Source organism: Rhinolophus ferrumequinum, chromosome 14 (genome assembly GCF_004115265.2).
Source record: "Rhinolophus ferrumequinum isolate MPI-CBG mRhiFer1 chromosome 14, mRhiFer1_v1.p, whole genome shotgun sequence".
NCBI lineage: Eukaryota > Metazoa > Chordata > Mammalia > Chiroptera > Rhinolophidae > Rhinolophus > Rhinolophus ferrumequinum.
In genome coordinates, this window is record NC_046297.1 from 70,179,394 (window position 1) to 70,194,279 (window position 14,886).

Consider the following 14,886-nt stretch of genomic DNA (forward strand, 5'->3'; position numbering starts at 1 on the left):
GCTGGCCAAGGCAAGTTTTGCAGCAATAAAGAATGATTTCACTAACAATAAGCTTGTGTCTTGTCATTTTTCTTTTCCTCTCTTTTAAATTGCTACCCAACACAATATCTGGGTAAGTGTTTGTAATTTATCATGAAGGCAGATAATTCGAGCCATTCTGAATGTCAGGATGCTGAGCGCGACTGACGTTTCCAACACTGCCTGTCTGCCCAGGAGAAGGGGGAGGCCTATAAATTCAGAACAGCAATTCCTTCCCAGCCAGGACGAGTTAACACGGCCATGTGAGGGGCCGTTAACAGATAAAAGGATTGCTTGTGCAAGTGATTCTAATATGTGCCGTATGGTCTTTTGCTCAGTTCCTGTTCTCCATGCCTCCAAATGTCAAACATGATTATTTTCTACTGGTTAGAGCCGAAACCAGGTGCTGTCCTCATATACACCCTGGCTCCATGCCACGAAATGAATCAAACAGTAGCCTGGGATCCAAACGACGCTGTTACCATCTGGTAGAGCAGGGAAAGGCAAGGAAAAACAGGCTTTAAAAATTGTAAAACAAAACAAATGCAACCCAGACTGCCACTGACAAAAGACCACCCATGTTTCTCTCCTTAAATCTACTACAAGTCAGAGCTAATGGGCCTGAAAGCTTTCAGCAATATGAGACCCCCAGCTTCAAGGGCAGCAGCCAAATATGAAAGCCATGGGTGTTCAATGCATCCTGTAGAACAGGTGCTGTCACTTCTTAAGGGGTCCTGGATATCTCCAGGCATCCACTGCAAGGACTGTTAATGTCCAGTGGAAAATTGTGGTGTGTACGTGGACACACACACACACACACACACACTATCCTAAAGCAAAAAAAAAACAGTGAAGGGTGTGGAGCCGGGCAGACTTGAGTGTCAATCCTTGCCCCACCATTTATAATCTGTGTGGCACCGAGTAATTTGATTTATTATACCTTTAAGTCTCGGTTTTCTCATTTGCAGAAGGGGATTAAACTGCCACCCGTCATGGGATCCTTGTGAGAATTAAGCGAGAAACACGAGTGCAAACCATTTCCTAGCAAAGAGCCCACTCGGCACTGACTATCAGTTACTTCTTTCCTATCTTATATTAGTCCTATACTAGGATAGAAGGATTATGTTCTCAAATTATGTTCTTAAAGAAACGGACAGAATCAGAATCAGGCACACCATGAGACATTTGGGGATCACTCTGCTTTTAGGAAAAAGGGGAGTATCACATATGATAGGGACACTTCTTCAGTTCTCACCAATTGACGAGAGAGAAACCAGAAGATACTAAGAGAATAATGAAAGGAACCAAAGAGACTGTCACCGGCTTGTGGGAAGAGCAGGAACACAGGCCTGAGTGACCTTGAGCAGGCAGGTCACTTAATCTTTCTGGACATTAAATTTCTCACTGCCAAACTCAGGGACCCCTTCCATCGTGGTGACTGTATAGTTCAGACATTCCAAATTTTATACTAAGTTTCAATGCCTGACAACATACACGGGGATGCAAAGTACAGAACAGGGAATATAATCAATACTATTATAACAACTATGTATGGTGCCAGGTGGGCACTAGACTTATCGGGGGGATCACTTCGTAAGTCATAGAAATGTCTAACCATTATGCTGCACACCTGAAACTAATAAAATATGGAATGTCAACTGTAATTGAAAAATTCTTTTAAAAAGTGCCTGACAACACAGACTTCTCTTAAACAAAAAGTGTTTTTTCTCTTTTTTGTCCAGAGGAGGAAAGAAGTTATCTAGACCGAATATCTAAAGCAAGGTCAAGGCAGAGTAAAAGTAATGATACAGAAGGGACCAAGTTCTCTACTTTAAAACTGGACGTTTCCTGGCAGAGGGCAGAACGCAGGTGACCCGATGGCCAGGTCTCGGTCCTGTCCTTGCCCTCACACCACCCAACTGTGTCAGCCGCCCAAGAGCAGCACGCAGCACGCACGTGTGATTCACTGACTCTTGCACACTAACTGTGTTAGAGGCTCGTTAATGCCATGATAAATGTATGCATATTTATACTTATATACGTTATGTTCATATGTTTGATGTGTGTACAAACTATGCATGTTTGATAAGTGTGAGGTACTCTGCTAGATGCTGCAGATACGAAAAGAAAGAACGTTTTCACAGACTTACATTCTAGGGGCGAAAACAAAAATCAATTCTCAGATAAGAATAATACCAGGTAAGTCCTCTATAGGAAATTAAATTAAAACAGGCCGGTGGTAGAGTGACAGGACATCTATTTTGGGGACCAGGTCATGACCAAATTGTTTTGGAAAAAGAGCCCCCTGGAAGCTTCTGAGTGTTCAAGTGCCTCAGTGGCTTTGAGGAAAAGCTGGTTCTACCATGGAACATTCCGGGGTCAGCCTAGGCTGGGGCACCACCTGCTTCAGCTAAGTGCTAGCACTCCCCCATCAGCCCTGCCTAAGGCCCAGCTCAGACAAGCAGGAGGAGACAAGAACCTCAGAAAGCTAGCCTGCACCTTCCCTACCTTGGTCTAAGGCGGGGGAGCCCAGCCAGGCAAGCACTGGCAGGCGTTGTCCAGCAGGGGGCGGCGTGCATCGCCCAGGGCTCCGTGGGATGGTGCAGAGGCGCCCGGCTCCTGACGTCCCCTTTCACTGTGTCATTGTGGAAAAACACCAGCTTTCCAAATGAATGTGTTACTTGCCGGGGATTACACTGTCTGCCTGTTGCTAATCTCTAAAATAAAGGGCCACATCCCTTTCCCCACCCGGTATTTGAGCCTCCAACTCTCGGTCCCCAGATCCCTGTGGCTTGTCATTGTCTTGTCCCTTCCCTTATGACAGCCTGAGTGTGCACAGAAATACTTCAGAGTGGTGTTTCAGTCGAAATCGACGAGGAAGAAATGACAGGTCCCCGTGAGGCAGGAGAGAGAATTTTTGGAGTAAGTCATTCTGTCTGGTTTTCCTGGCTCAGCGGGAGGCTCGCTGCGCAGGAAGCTGCTTCTGAGCCCTCACCAGCATCGGGTCTGTCTCAGCTCTGTTTTTGCACAGGTGCAGCCCCTGAGCTGGCAACATTCAGCGGAGGGAACACGGCCCGATCAGAGAATTCTCATCGCCACTGGGAGGCCACACTTGGTCATCCGCCTCCATTAACTAGAGGGAGCAGGACAAGAGAAGACGCTCCTCTTGCCCCAGGGCACCTCTATTAATACCCTCATCACCCTGCCCGGTGGCTCCCTATCCCCTGCCAGACACTCGGTCTTCAGTGGCCTGAGCCCTGCACTTTCCCGTGTCTCCACGGCCCGGCCCGGCCCGGCCTGGGTGCTCCTCCAGCTCCTGCCCCTGCTCCGGGCCACCGCCCTTTCTCTTTTGGTCACTGCAGCCATCTCCTAATGGGTCTGTTCTCAACACAGTATCCAGGTGGATATCTTTAGAATGTAAGCCAGGCCACGCCACTCCTGGACCCAAATCCAGCAGCGTACCAGCGGTATGAGACAGAAATGTATGAGACAGTCGGGGCGAGTTTGACCACAGACGCGTACGGGATGAAACTTGTTCACAGGTTTGGGGGGATGATGCTATTATGTTTTTCCCTTTTCCCTTTCCTTATCTTTTAGAGAGACGCCCTGAACGACTTAGAGATGCAGTGATGTGATGTGCCTGGGATTGCTTCAAACTAACCCAGAGCTGTGGAAGGGGCGCTGGTACAAACAAAACAAGCTGGCCAAAGACTTGATACGTGTTGGGATGGATTGGGGGTATGTGGGGACCATTTCACTGTTATGTCTACTTTTATTTATGTTCAATTTTTTTTCATATTAAATAAATTCCCAATTCCGGACTTCATCTCCTTTCATTGGCTCCTTGTTTGCTAAGGTCTCCCTGCTCAAACACATCCACGCCACATCGTCTAGTTCAATGTTAATTATTATGCTTCTTTTCCCTTGTCTGCCAGAATGTAAACGTCAGGATCTTTACTCTCACTGAAGGATCCCACTCGCCTAGAATGCCGAGTACCCTGCAGACCCTGAAGAAATATTTGCTGAATGGATGAATTTGTGGAAAGAAGGAAAGAGAAGAGAGGAAGCGAAGATGTGAGAAGGGCAGGAGAAGAAAACCAGCAAAGATGAGAAAGGAGAAGAGAAACATAAAAGGAACAGGGAGCAGGACTGTCCAGGGCCCCGTATGATGACGGCCGAGCTTAAACCAGAAGCCATGTCCACAGCCCTTTACACTGATGAGCTGGAGAGCAGGGAGTATCCATAAAATCCCGTGGCTGAGAGGCAGGTGTTCTCTCCAGGGGGCACCTCCTGCACCTGAATTACTCTCTTCAGCACTCTCCTCAACCCCTGCTGAAATCTGCTCAAATGCCCCCTCCCTGCGCCCAGCCCCACCCCCTCTCAGCGTCCAACCCTCAAGCTGAGGTCCCTGCCTCCTTTGAGCACCCACAGTCTTTCTGCGCCCCCACGGAGGTGCCTGGGTTATTTGTTCTTCGGTCTCAAGTGTCCCGGACTGTGACTCCTGCCGGCTGAGACCTCAATCTCTGGAGATTTCGGAAGCATTTAGCCAAGTGCCCACCTCTGTGTCCTAAGAGCATAACCTGAGCTTTGGCAACAGACTAACACATGGAAGGAAAGAAGGGAGGAGAGAACAAGTCAGGCTTACAGACACACAGTCCCGGGGTGCATCCCAGAGAGGCCTCCTGTGGAAAAGGGGGGTGGTGAGCACTTCCCTAGGGGTCGGTCGCTCCAGGGATGCCACTCCTTCTCCAGGCCTCCCTTGCGCTCCACCCTGGTTGCTTCTCTGGGTCTGTCTGTTTTAGTCCTCAAATCTCCAGTCTTGGCTCATTTAGCCAAGACCTCTGGCCAGTGTTAAGGTTAGACCAGGCCACGCCCCAGTGCACAGTGGCTGGTATTACTCTTAGGGATAACAGGTGTTTCTGGGGGTGACAACCACTGACACCTGGGGACACATGGACACTTCCTGGGGGGCCAAGAAGTCATGGCGAAGGAAGTGTGGGCCTTGACACACCAGCTCTAAGATGGGTCCCCTCCTCAGTAAGACTCAACCAAATAGAGATGTAGATTAAAAAAAGAAACCCTTCACAGTCATCTTTGCATCAAGAGTTCCACTCACGACCTAACACTATGTTAGGAAAAGCAATACAGCAGCTCAAGGCAAGATGAAATTGGGTTCACCTATACATCAGCTACAAAATGCACAATGCTTGTTGTTTTCTCTCAAGACTGGCATTGAGCTTGTTGGGAAAATGAGAAAGGAAAGAGTTTACTTACTCGGAGACCTGGCAAACCAGGAGGTCCATTCTTGCCTTCTGGACCCATCAGACCCTTTAGGAGGAGGAGAGAGGAGAAACAGATGCTGGTAAATACAGGGCTCACCCGTCACCACCGGTTAGACTCACTCACAGGTGCCCTCTCACTCTCACTCTCACGGGACAGGAAAGCGCTGTCCCATGGGGAAACCGGAAGGTCAGGAGGGAACACAACACCCTACCCTCTCCAATTACACCACTTTAGAGCACGTGCACCTACCTGGCCTAATTAAGTCCGTCTAACCACCAAGATGCGGGCAACACCGTTCACACTGCAATGAGTACAGTGAGGTCCAGCACCCGCACTAGTGCTTTGTGTAAAGTGCTCACAGGAGCGGTGTCTGAACCCAAATGTCTCAGGTCGAAGCCGGGTGCTCCTTCCCCACACCTCATGGGCTCGGCAAGAACTGGCGGTGGTCACCTGACTCTCAGTTATCAGCAATAGGTAAAATGTGACAGTCTGGACACATGAATAAAATGGTCTAAGAAAGATCAGTTTCAATTAAGCCAGGGACACTGGCAGAGGGAGAGGTCACACTGAGCTCATTCAAGTCCTGCCCCCAAGTCCTCCCACCGTGCGTCTGCAGCATGACCTCAGACAAGTCCCGTGGCATCCTTGAACTTCAGCTGACTCATCTCCAAACTGAGGATAATATACTATCCCTACCGACTGTCTGTGAGGACCGTGGGAAGAATGGGGACAAAAGCCCTCCCACAGCACCCAGACCTCCTGACAGCACCCAGATTTCTATCCAAATGATGGCACCTCGAATACGCCACGAAATGTAAGTGGGCAAAGGAAACCCTCGGCTCTAGCTGAGACTCTCTCACCAACTTTCTGGGTGAGGTTTGGCCAGAAATTCCCTCTCTGCACTTCAATTTCCTCATATTTCATAAATATTATCATCATACTCGTATAAATAGCTACGATTGCCAAAGTTTGCGTAATTGTTAAGTGGCTGTATTTAGGTCCAAGGCTTTTTCTCTTAATAACACCATGGAGATGAACACATAAATGGACCATCTGCACCAGTTACAAGTTTACATCTCCTTTCCTCACAAGGACTGTTTTGTTGAGCTCAGGGCACACAGGGAGGGAAGACTCCACAGAAGCATGTTTTTTTTAAGTATCAAGAAACGTCTCACACTGGATCTGCCCAGCTGGCCCTTCTTTACTACGCTCAGCCAGACGGCGGTAAGACGTCCAGAGCCCACTTCATCTCCGGGAAAAAATGAGAGGCACGCACGCCTGCTCGGCGACTCCAGCATTTCAGTGCAAGAGGCTGTTTCCATTTAGAGAGCGGGAGACCTTTTCCTCTTGCTGGGATTGTTAACCTCAAAATTTTCCATTCTCAACAGGAGTCACTGAGCCAGCTTCTCAATTTGATTCAAACCACTGAATATTTAGGGAGTGACTGCTCTGTGGAAGGCCCTGGGTTAGGTGCTGATGGGGACTCAGAAAAGAAAGAAATGGACACTGATATCAGGACGTGGTTAATAAGGTTTCCCAGGGTAGTGCCTCATGCATTAGCTCATTTAACCCTCACAAGACATTTACGTAGGAAATCATGATGGTGAGGGTAATGGTGATGATGATGGTGGTGGTGGTGGATTTCCAAGTAAGGAGTGAAGCAACAGAATCAGAGAGGTTAAGTAAAGCTACCAAAGACACAAAGCTACTTGGTGGAGGAATTGGGACACGACACCAGATGTTGGGGCTCGTAACTCCAGGTCTTCCCATGGTCATACCACTCCTTCTGAGATCCCCGCAACCAGGTCCCACTTTAATGTCCCTCTTGAGTACCTACCATGAGGCCACTCCTCTACAAGCATGTAGCAAGACCCCACCGTGTGCTAAAGTCTGTGGGTTTGGACATGGGAGAGACATTGGGCCTGGCCTTAAGAACCTACGGTCGGGCTTTCTCATCACTCTTCCTCCTTATTAACAAGCTCTTCAGGTAGGCTGTTGGGTTTTTTAACTCCTTCCAAGGGAATTTCATCACCAACACCATGGACTGTACTAAATCCCATTCTATCAAGAGCATCCAGCCTAGAGGACCTCTTCAGAACCCTGGACAGCTCCACTGGGCTGCGGGGCTGAGATATTGGGGTGTTTGAGGTCTTGAGGACTTGGGCCCTTCTCCTCGTCCTATACAGTGGGACAGCGTGGGAAAGAGACTTGCAGAGAATTTTCGTTAATCATCTAGAGATGACAGGGCTCACTCCCGATTATTTCTCTTTTGCATCCCTCCTTCATCAAACTAGGATAGCCGTCCATATCTCATCCCTGTATCACCAGCTGTAATATTTTGCTTTATATAAAGCAGGTGGCCACAAATGTTTGGGGTTTCTTCCTTCTCTCCCTCCCTCCTTTATCATAACAAAATTTGCATTTATGGGGAGGACCACCATTAGTTCACTGCAGATCTCAGAGTGAGAGGTTAAGAGGGCTTAACTTAGCTGAAGCATCATTAGCTCCTTACACCATAGTGGGGGCCGTAAGGAAAGTCATCCCTCGCCACACGTCCCAGGGGAAGTATCACTGCCTGGTGCACTCATGGATGAGGGGAGTAGGGGCTTCCCAGATCTGGGTTCAAAGCTCAGCGTTGCTTCTTAACAGCTGTGTGACTTTGTGCAAGCCAGTCCATCTCTCTGCACCGCTGTCTTCATTGGTAAAAGAAGAAAAACAACACCTTCATCCCCGCAGACTGAATATGCATGTGTTTGTGCATAAAAATGTACTACAGCATAGACATTCAGCACCAGCCAGTCACAGATCTGAACTATATCTGCATAGAGAGCTAAAATTGACCGAGGACTCCATCACTTGCATTGCCTACTATAAATCTCATGACAGTTATAAGAATGGTGGAGAGCTCTGGAAACTGAGCCTTCAGGAGGTTAAGCAAGACATCTAAGGTTACAGAGAGAGAAGGTAGCTTTTCTAACACAAACTCTGATAGGACACTGTTCAGATTATACTGGAATTAAATGTTTAAGTTTCTTCCAGTTTTATCCCAGCAAAACCATTTATCCTAATGAGGAATGGGCCTTGATGGCGGAATATCAATCTGATTTATGGATATTTCAAAATAAGAATCATACTATTTCCTTCAGTAAAACACTGTAACTTGAAAGCAGCAGCCCACGTTGGCAGGAGCACAATTACATGATCGACCCACAGAACTGACCGTGTTCTTATGACTCGTCCTCAACATCTGAGGTCACATCAAAAACGATCACGGTCCCTCTGAACGGCCTCTTCCCAAATCGTCATTTACACATCATTAAATTCTTAAGAGAGGCAGAAACCAAAGGCTGAACGCTTCCAAGCAACTGCGACATTGGTATCAATCGGAAGCATGTGAACAGCCAGCGTGCACTGGACACGATTCATCTGGCAGTAATGTGTCCAATATTTTTATCCCATTTGATCTGGAAGGAAACTGAAACACCAGACTGAACACCAGAACCCCTAATCGTGGTCTGTTTGGGACTGGGGGGTCTGGAGACAGGCTGCCTGGGCTTCAACTCTGGTTCCACGCTTGGGAACCGCAACGTTTGTGGCCAGTAATTTCACTCTTCAAGGCTTAGTCTCCTGTGCAAGTGGGTGACGACACCACTGCCTGTCGCTCAGAGTGATGGCATGAGTTTCTGGAATAACGCGGTGCTCAGTCCCAAGCAGGGCTCTGACTATTTTCCAAACCTAGAAGTGCTCAGAGCAGACCCTGGGCTGGGGAGGACACTTACTGGAGCTCCTGGGGGCCCGGGCGGGCCCTGGTGACCTCGTGGTCCCGGCGCTCCCTGGGAACACAAGCCAGACAGACGTGCATTAACCACGACTCCCCTTCCATCTGATCCGACCGCCACCACCCAGTGCCCTCTGCTGCTCTAAGTTTACTTCCCAAGTCCCCAATGGGGACCCAGAGGTACAGGGTGGGCATTTGCAATCCGGGCAGAAAATCAACGTGGCACATCTCTGCGCGGCTCCATCTGATCTCCAAGAGCAGTGCCCACTCCACGGCTGCGGCCTTTCTATCCCTCCTTACACCTAAAGCCCACAATAGGAGGCCCCCCCCCCCCGTTTTCTTACCTGCTCGCCCTTCAGGCCCTCTTTCTGCACCTGAGGGACAAACCAGGTGTCAGCAAAGGTGGTGGCATTTTCTCACCCATCAGCCTCTCCCCGCTCCACGGAGGGCATTTACACGGCAATGCAGCAATTTCTGACTTTTCTCTGCCTGTGTCCCAGTTTTTGTGCTGAAAGCCTTGTATCCATCTCGTGTTGTCAGAAGAATTCTGCCTTCTTCTCTGAGGCACGAACCCTTCCAATGACCCAGTGATGTCAGCCTATGAGTCCATGGTCCCAGCCGCCGAGGATGGTGCCACTTACCACAGAGCCTGGTACACCAGGTGGTCCTGCAGGCCCCACGTCACCCTGCGTGGGAATGACAGACATTCAACAGAGTGCATGTTTTGCCATCTTCTTCTATCCTCCCCGACCCTTTCGACGCTCTTGCTTATTTGTGAAAATCCAGGGGACCACTTCCTTTCCTGCGCTCAACTGTATGTGCTGGTGACATGCCTGGTCTGGCTCCCTTCTTGTGATGGTCTCCAACTTTCTGTGTCTAATGCTTATCTTGGCATCAAGCCTGGAGGAGACTGCCTGTTCCTTCTATGTGCATCCACTCCAGTGCCTAGATCTGGCTGGTACACTCACGACCGTTTCCTGCTTGAGAACAGTCGTTGGGCCACATTCAGTGAGCACGTCGCCTGCTTCCATCAGGCCCCGTGTTAGATGCACCAAGAGTGGGGTGACACCTGATGGCACGTCCCTCCTGCCAAGTCCATGGTTCTGCACACATGGCCAGCATTCAATCGATATTTATCAGATAGCTAACTAACACAAATCCTGGATGACACCCATCCATTTTCAACAAGCCATGATCTACAAAAGACAGGTTGTGTGTGTCCTTCTCCCGTTCCTCCAGGACACCTGCGCAATGATGACCATGGCCACATCAGATTTCTCAGGTGTGAGCTACCGCTTGGTTCTAGGTAGGGCATGCTTGGCAACTGTGGCAACGGAAAAACGTTCACTGCTATTATACCACTGCCCTCGAGCGAAGACAAGGACCCACAGCTCATGTCCCCTCATATGGCTTGAGGACGTAACTTTTCATTTTTCCTACAGGCCACTTCAGGGAGCACGGGAAGCATTCAAAAACTACTACTGACTAAGCTGGCGAAGAATGGATGTGTCACTGAATAAATAAGAAAGCATCCATTAAATCCTAAGGCTGTGGAGTGAGAGCGAGTGACTAGAGGCACATCTGTCTGCCATCCTTCACTTCATCGAAGGTTCTCATATGTGGACAGGGCAGGTTTTCTCTAACACCAAAACTCATACAGTTACAACTGCCCTCACTGTTGCCCAAGACTTGGAAAAATCACCTCTCTTTATGTAGCATCAGGTGGTTTCTAAAATCTCAATTGACAATGTTTTTTAATCCACTTTAACTTTGAACAAGACATACTACTTTTCTGGGCCTCTGTTCTCTCATCTGTGAAAGGAGGGGGTTTATAAAGATCAGCTCTGTGGTTCCAACTGTGAAGCATCTAAGATTTGTCTCAGTGACGCTCCGGCAGATGGGTTAGGAGACATCCCGTCCCGAGCATCACGGGCTTCTCGATCATTCAACAAGCGTCCTAGAGAATACCACGGCCCTTGGCTTTGTCTCCCCACTTCTGCTGCATTCCTCTTACTAAGCAATGATAACTCATCTGTTTCCCAAATAGCAGGGGCCCCAAAAAAGTCTATAAACAAGGTAGAAGTTTAGAATTTATAGTAATCTCTGTCACACACATACACTCATATACATGCACACTCACACTCACTCACACTCACTCACATACACACATGTGCTTGCCCACATGGGCAGTAGCAGGAAAGTTGTCACCAGATCCAAACTTAAAGGATCCTTCTCTCTTAGTGACTTGAAATAAACTGCTTATTTTAGAACTTAGCACCCCGTCAGGGACCTGCGAGAATATACTAAAATCCTGATGCCAGGATAATATGACAATGTAAATCTCAACTCTAAAAATACTTAGACAGAGAGGGAATAATTAACCCTGCTAGAATTGCAGCCCAAGTGAGTGAGCTGGAAGACATCAACGTTCTCCAGCCACCAGTCCTTGGCTGAGGGTTTTTCAGCCTGTGGGTCTATTTATTTATTTACACCATGTACCATGTCTGCTAGAGTCAAAGTGGCCTTCTCCTCTTCCTTTATTTTCATCATATGCTGGGAACTAGTCTGAGTCGGCCAGCGACTCTTGCCTGGGGTCTGCTGTGACACTGAGGGGACGTGATGCACCTCTGGTTGCACCCACCTTACTTTAGGGGTCCCTCCTGCTTCCCTGGCCTCCCCCCGGCTATTCTCAAACCCCACGTCGATGTCTCCTAAGAGCCTGGAGGCCGGCCTGTCTCTGCACGCACGCGCAGGGCTGCCCCTCGTCTCCCCTCTCCTGTGAGCCAGCACACAACACACCGCCTTTGTTTCCCCCGTCTGCTTAGGAGGCTATTACCTTCACTCTTATTGTACCTCCTGGTCTGCAGAGGGGTTTTACATGCAGTTTGTTCAGCGGAGATACACGCATTGTAAGCAGCACACTGACTGCGTTCAGCCTCGTTAAGAAAACATCCTACAGTAGATGACGAGTATGGCAAGAGACACTCTTTGTTTATGAAAGATCTACCACATTTTCAGGATGATTATACTCCGGTTAAAAAAAAAAAAAAAAAATAAGGTTTTAATGTGACAAAAAGGTTTTCCGAGAAGGAAAAAAGGAGAAAAAGGAAAAGGAGTTTATAAGATTTTTTGTTGTTGTTGTATTTATTACTAGCCTGCCTTAGTCCAAAATGATTTAAGTAGTATAATACTGTAATATGTCCAGAATATCCAGATATGATACAATAGGGATTTTTTGTTGTTTCTTAAATGGGGTTTTATTCCTAAAAGTAGAAGAAAGTTTAAATACTGTGAGCAAAAAGACTTGCAGCAGAATCCCTGGGGCCCACTCCCCACCTCCGTCTGCGTCTGGTCCCCAGAACCGCAGCCCGGCCTACATCCGCCTCTCGTCCTGACCAGGCACGCAGCACACATGCCTGCTTGTCACAACCCGGCCCCTTCCACCCCGCGGTCTGGCTTACCTTCTCTCCCTGGGGTCCTGCCACACCGGGAGGGCCAGGCCTTCCCTGGAGGAAAGAAAGAAAAGGTGGACTGTCAGTGGCAGTGACAGGAAAGAGGTAGAGAGGGTGCAGCTGCCAAGCCGGAAGGTGCCTTTTCCCAGAAGGCACAGGTCCCCTCAGACCAGACTTACTGCTAGAAAGCTCTTCGTCAATGAACCTAAATGCCACATCTCTGGGGGTCCCCTCTGGACTCATGCTGGTACTGCAGTGTGGAGAACACATTCGGAGCCAGCAAAGGACCTTTTCCCGAGGGACACGAGGGACAAGAGCCAGAAAGCCAGCAGCCAAGATCTGCTTTGGGCCCAGGGAACTTGCAGGGCCAAGTCTGGTGGTGGGTGGAATCGTGAGGGGGTGCTGAAGACCTGCAAGTCTCTAGGGCCCCGGGAGGAGGGGAAGGCTGCCTGAACTCGGGACCAGGATTAGCTGCTGCAACAGGGAAGACCTGGCCCCCGAGGGATGACATAGGAGGTGCTGAAGGCAAGTCCTCTCTTCTTCGCTCTTCCCACCGGGAAGCCTTCTGAGACTGGCCCAGCGGAAGCCCAGGTGCCTAAAGCTCCCAGCAGAGCAGGAAGTGAGGGGGGCCCAGTAGCCACCCCACTCGGCACTGAGGAAGTATCTAGAAGGCAGCTAGTTACACAGTCAGTGTTCATCCCCTTCCGACAAGGGATTTTTGTCGGAATTCATCCTAAAGGAATAATCAGAGATACACTCACAAATGTATATGCAGGCACTCTCCCTTCCTTTTTACTATAAAGAGCAAAGAGCAGACAGAACGTAAACATCCCGTAACAGGAGCAGATCTTCCAGGACGCTCACTGTTCCCGATTCACACCGCCCTCTGCGGCCTTGTACCATCCACTGGTTGGTTCACTGTTTTGTCCCCACCCTCCTGTGAGACGGGGCCTTTCGTTTCTTGGCCATCACCATGTGGGTATCTCTAGTAAAGCCTCAGGCGAGGCACGTAGGCGGCACACAATGAATATTTTTAAGCAATAAAAACAAATAAATTGTAGCACAGTCACACCTTAGATTACAGGGGTCATCTGAATCGAGCCCTCAGTGAATATTTGAGAAAAAAATGGTTACATGTTTATGACATAATGGGTAAGGAAAGGCGGCAAGTTATAAGATAAAGAGATGTGATTCCAATTTGCTAAATGACGATATATATAAACCAGGGTATTATTTCAGGGTGATGAGGTTAGCTATAATTTTATGTTAATATAGTACATTAAAATACATTTATTATAATAAATGCATAGATCAAATATAATTAACTTATGTATTTATTTTATCTTGAAGCTAATTATATAAACGTATTAATTGACTGATATATTGATGTGTCAAATTATATTATACAAATAAGAGTTCCCTAATTGTTTTCAAGCAGATGTATGATTTTAGGTTTCATTTCATTTTAATCAAGTAACTGTTTAAATATTTAAACTTAGTTCCTTTTTGGATAATACGGTCACATGGTTCAAAATTTAAGTGCATAAAAATGTTCTTCCCTTGCCAGCCACCACCCACGGAGGTTCACTCCCTGCGGAAACCAAGAAAACAAGTTCTCAGTTTTCGATGGCCCTTCCAAGACCGTCCGTGTCTATATAAGCCAGTGTGCACTCTCTCCACTGCATTCTGCACTTTCCTTTATTTTCCACTCCGTATCTTACAGAATACCCGTACCAGCTCTCCATGAGGGGTTGCATTCATTTCCAAGGCTTCACGTTATCCCCCTGTAGCTACACATCCTGATTTAGTCAACACATCACTTGGAACATGTCCACGTCGCCCACGGCCTTCACATTCATGATCACACGTCATGACTGAGGTGAGAATGGCGGGAAGGAGCTGCGTTCCCCTGGGACCCCTGCATTCTTAGCGACATAAGCGGGGCTTAGGCCGGTCGGTCGATAGGCCTCCCGCAGCCTCCAGCCGAGCAGGACGGAGGCCGAGGCCCCAGGCCCTACAGGGCCTTGTGCCAGGGTCCACTCGCCCGTCCTCCAGCATTCTCACCCCAGCGGTGCCCACGTCCGCCTACCTGCTCTCCAGTCTCCCCGTGCTTCCCAGGGAATCCATCCAGGCCTCGCTCCCCCTGGCGAAAGAAGGAGAAAGACGACATGAAGAACAGATGGGCATCCCCAGGGTGGAGGTCACAGAAAGGAAAAGCAAGCAAAGGCCCACAGTGTCCGACCGTGCTCAGCTCCTCCCCACCAGGCATCTCTGGATGCAGGACACACACACACCAGCCTGGAGTTTAAGTGTAGTGGGTGTCAAGGAGCATACGCCAAAGGTCAGAGACACCGG

The 14,886-nt window shown here is 48.7% G+C and overlaps 1 protein-coding gene across 1 annotated transcript in view; it reads right to left on the minus strand.

Annotated features, from left to right (window-relative positions):
* COL22A1 (collagen type XXII alpha 1 chain) overlaps positions 1–14,886 on the minus strand; it is a 207,544-nt gene that overhangs the window by 97,194 nt on the left and 95,464 nt on the right. Inside the window, exons 17-22 of the mRNA XM_033126944.1 lie at positions 14,621–14,674; positions 12,541–12,585; positions 9,721–9,765; positions 9,424–9,453; positions 9,081–9,134; positions 5,293–5,346 (exon numbers count right to left, since the gene is read on the minus strand). Of these exons, the coding sequence (XP_032982835.1) occupies positions 5,293–5,346; positions 9,081–9,134; positions 9,424–9,453; positions 9,721–9,765; positions 12,541–12,585; positions 14,621–14,674 (282 nt within the window). The remainder of the gene's footprint in view (positions 1–5,292; positions 5,347–9,080; positions 9,135–9,423; positions 9,454–9,720; positions 9,766–12,540; positions 12,586–14,620; positions 14,675–14,886) is intronic.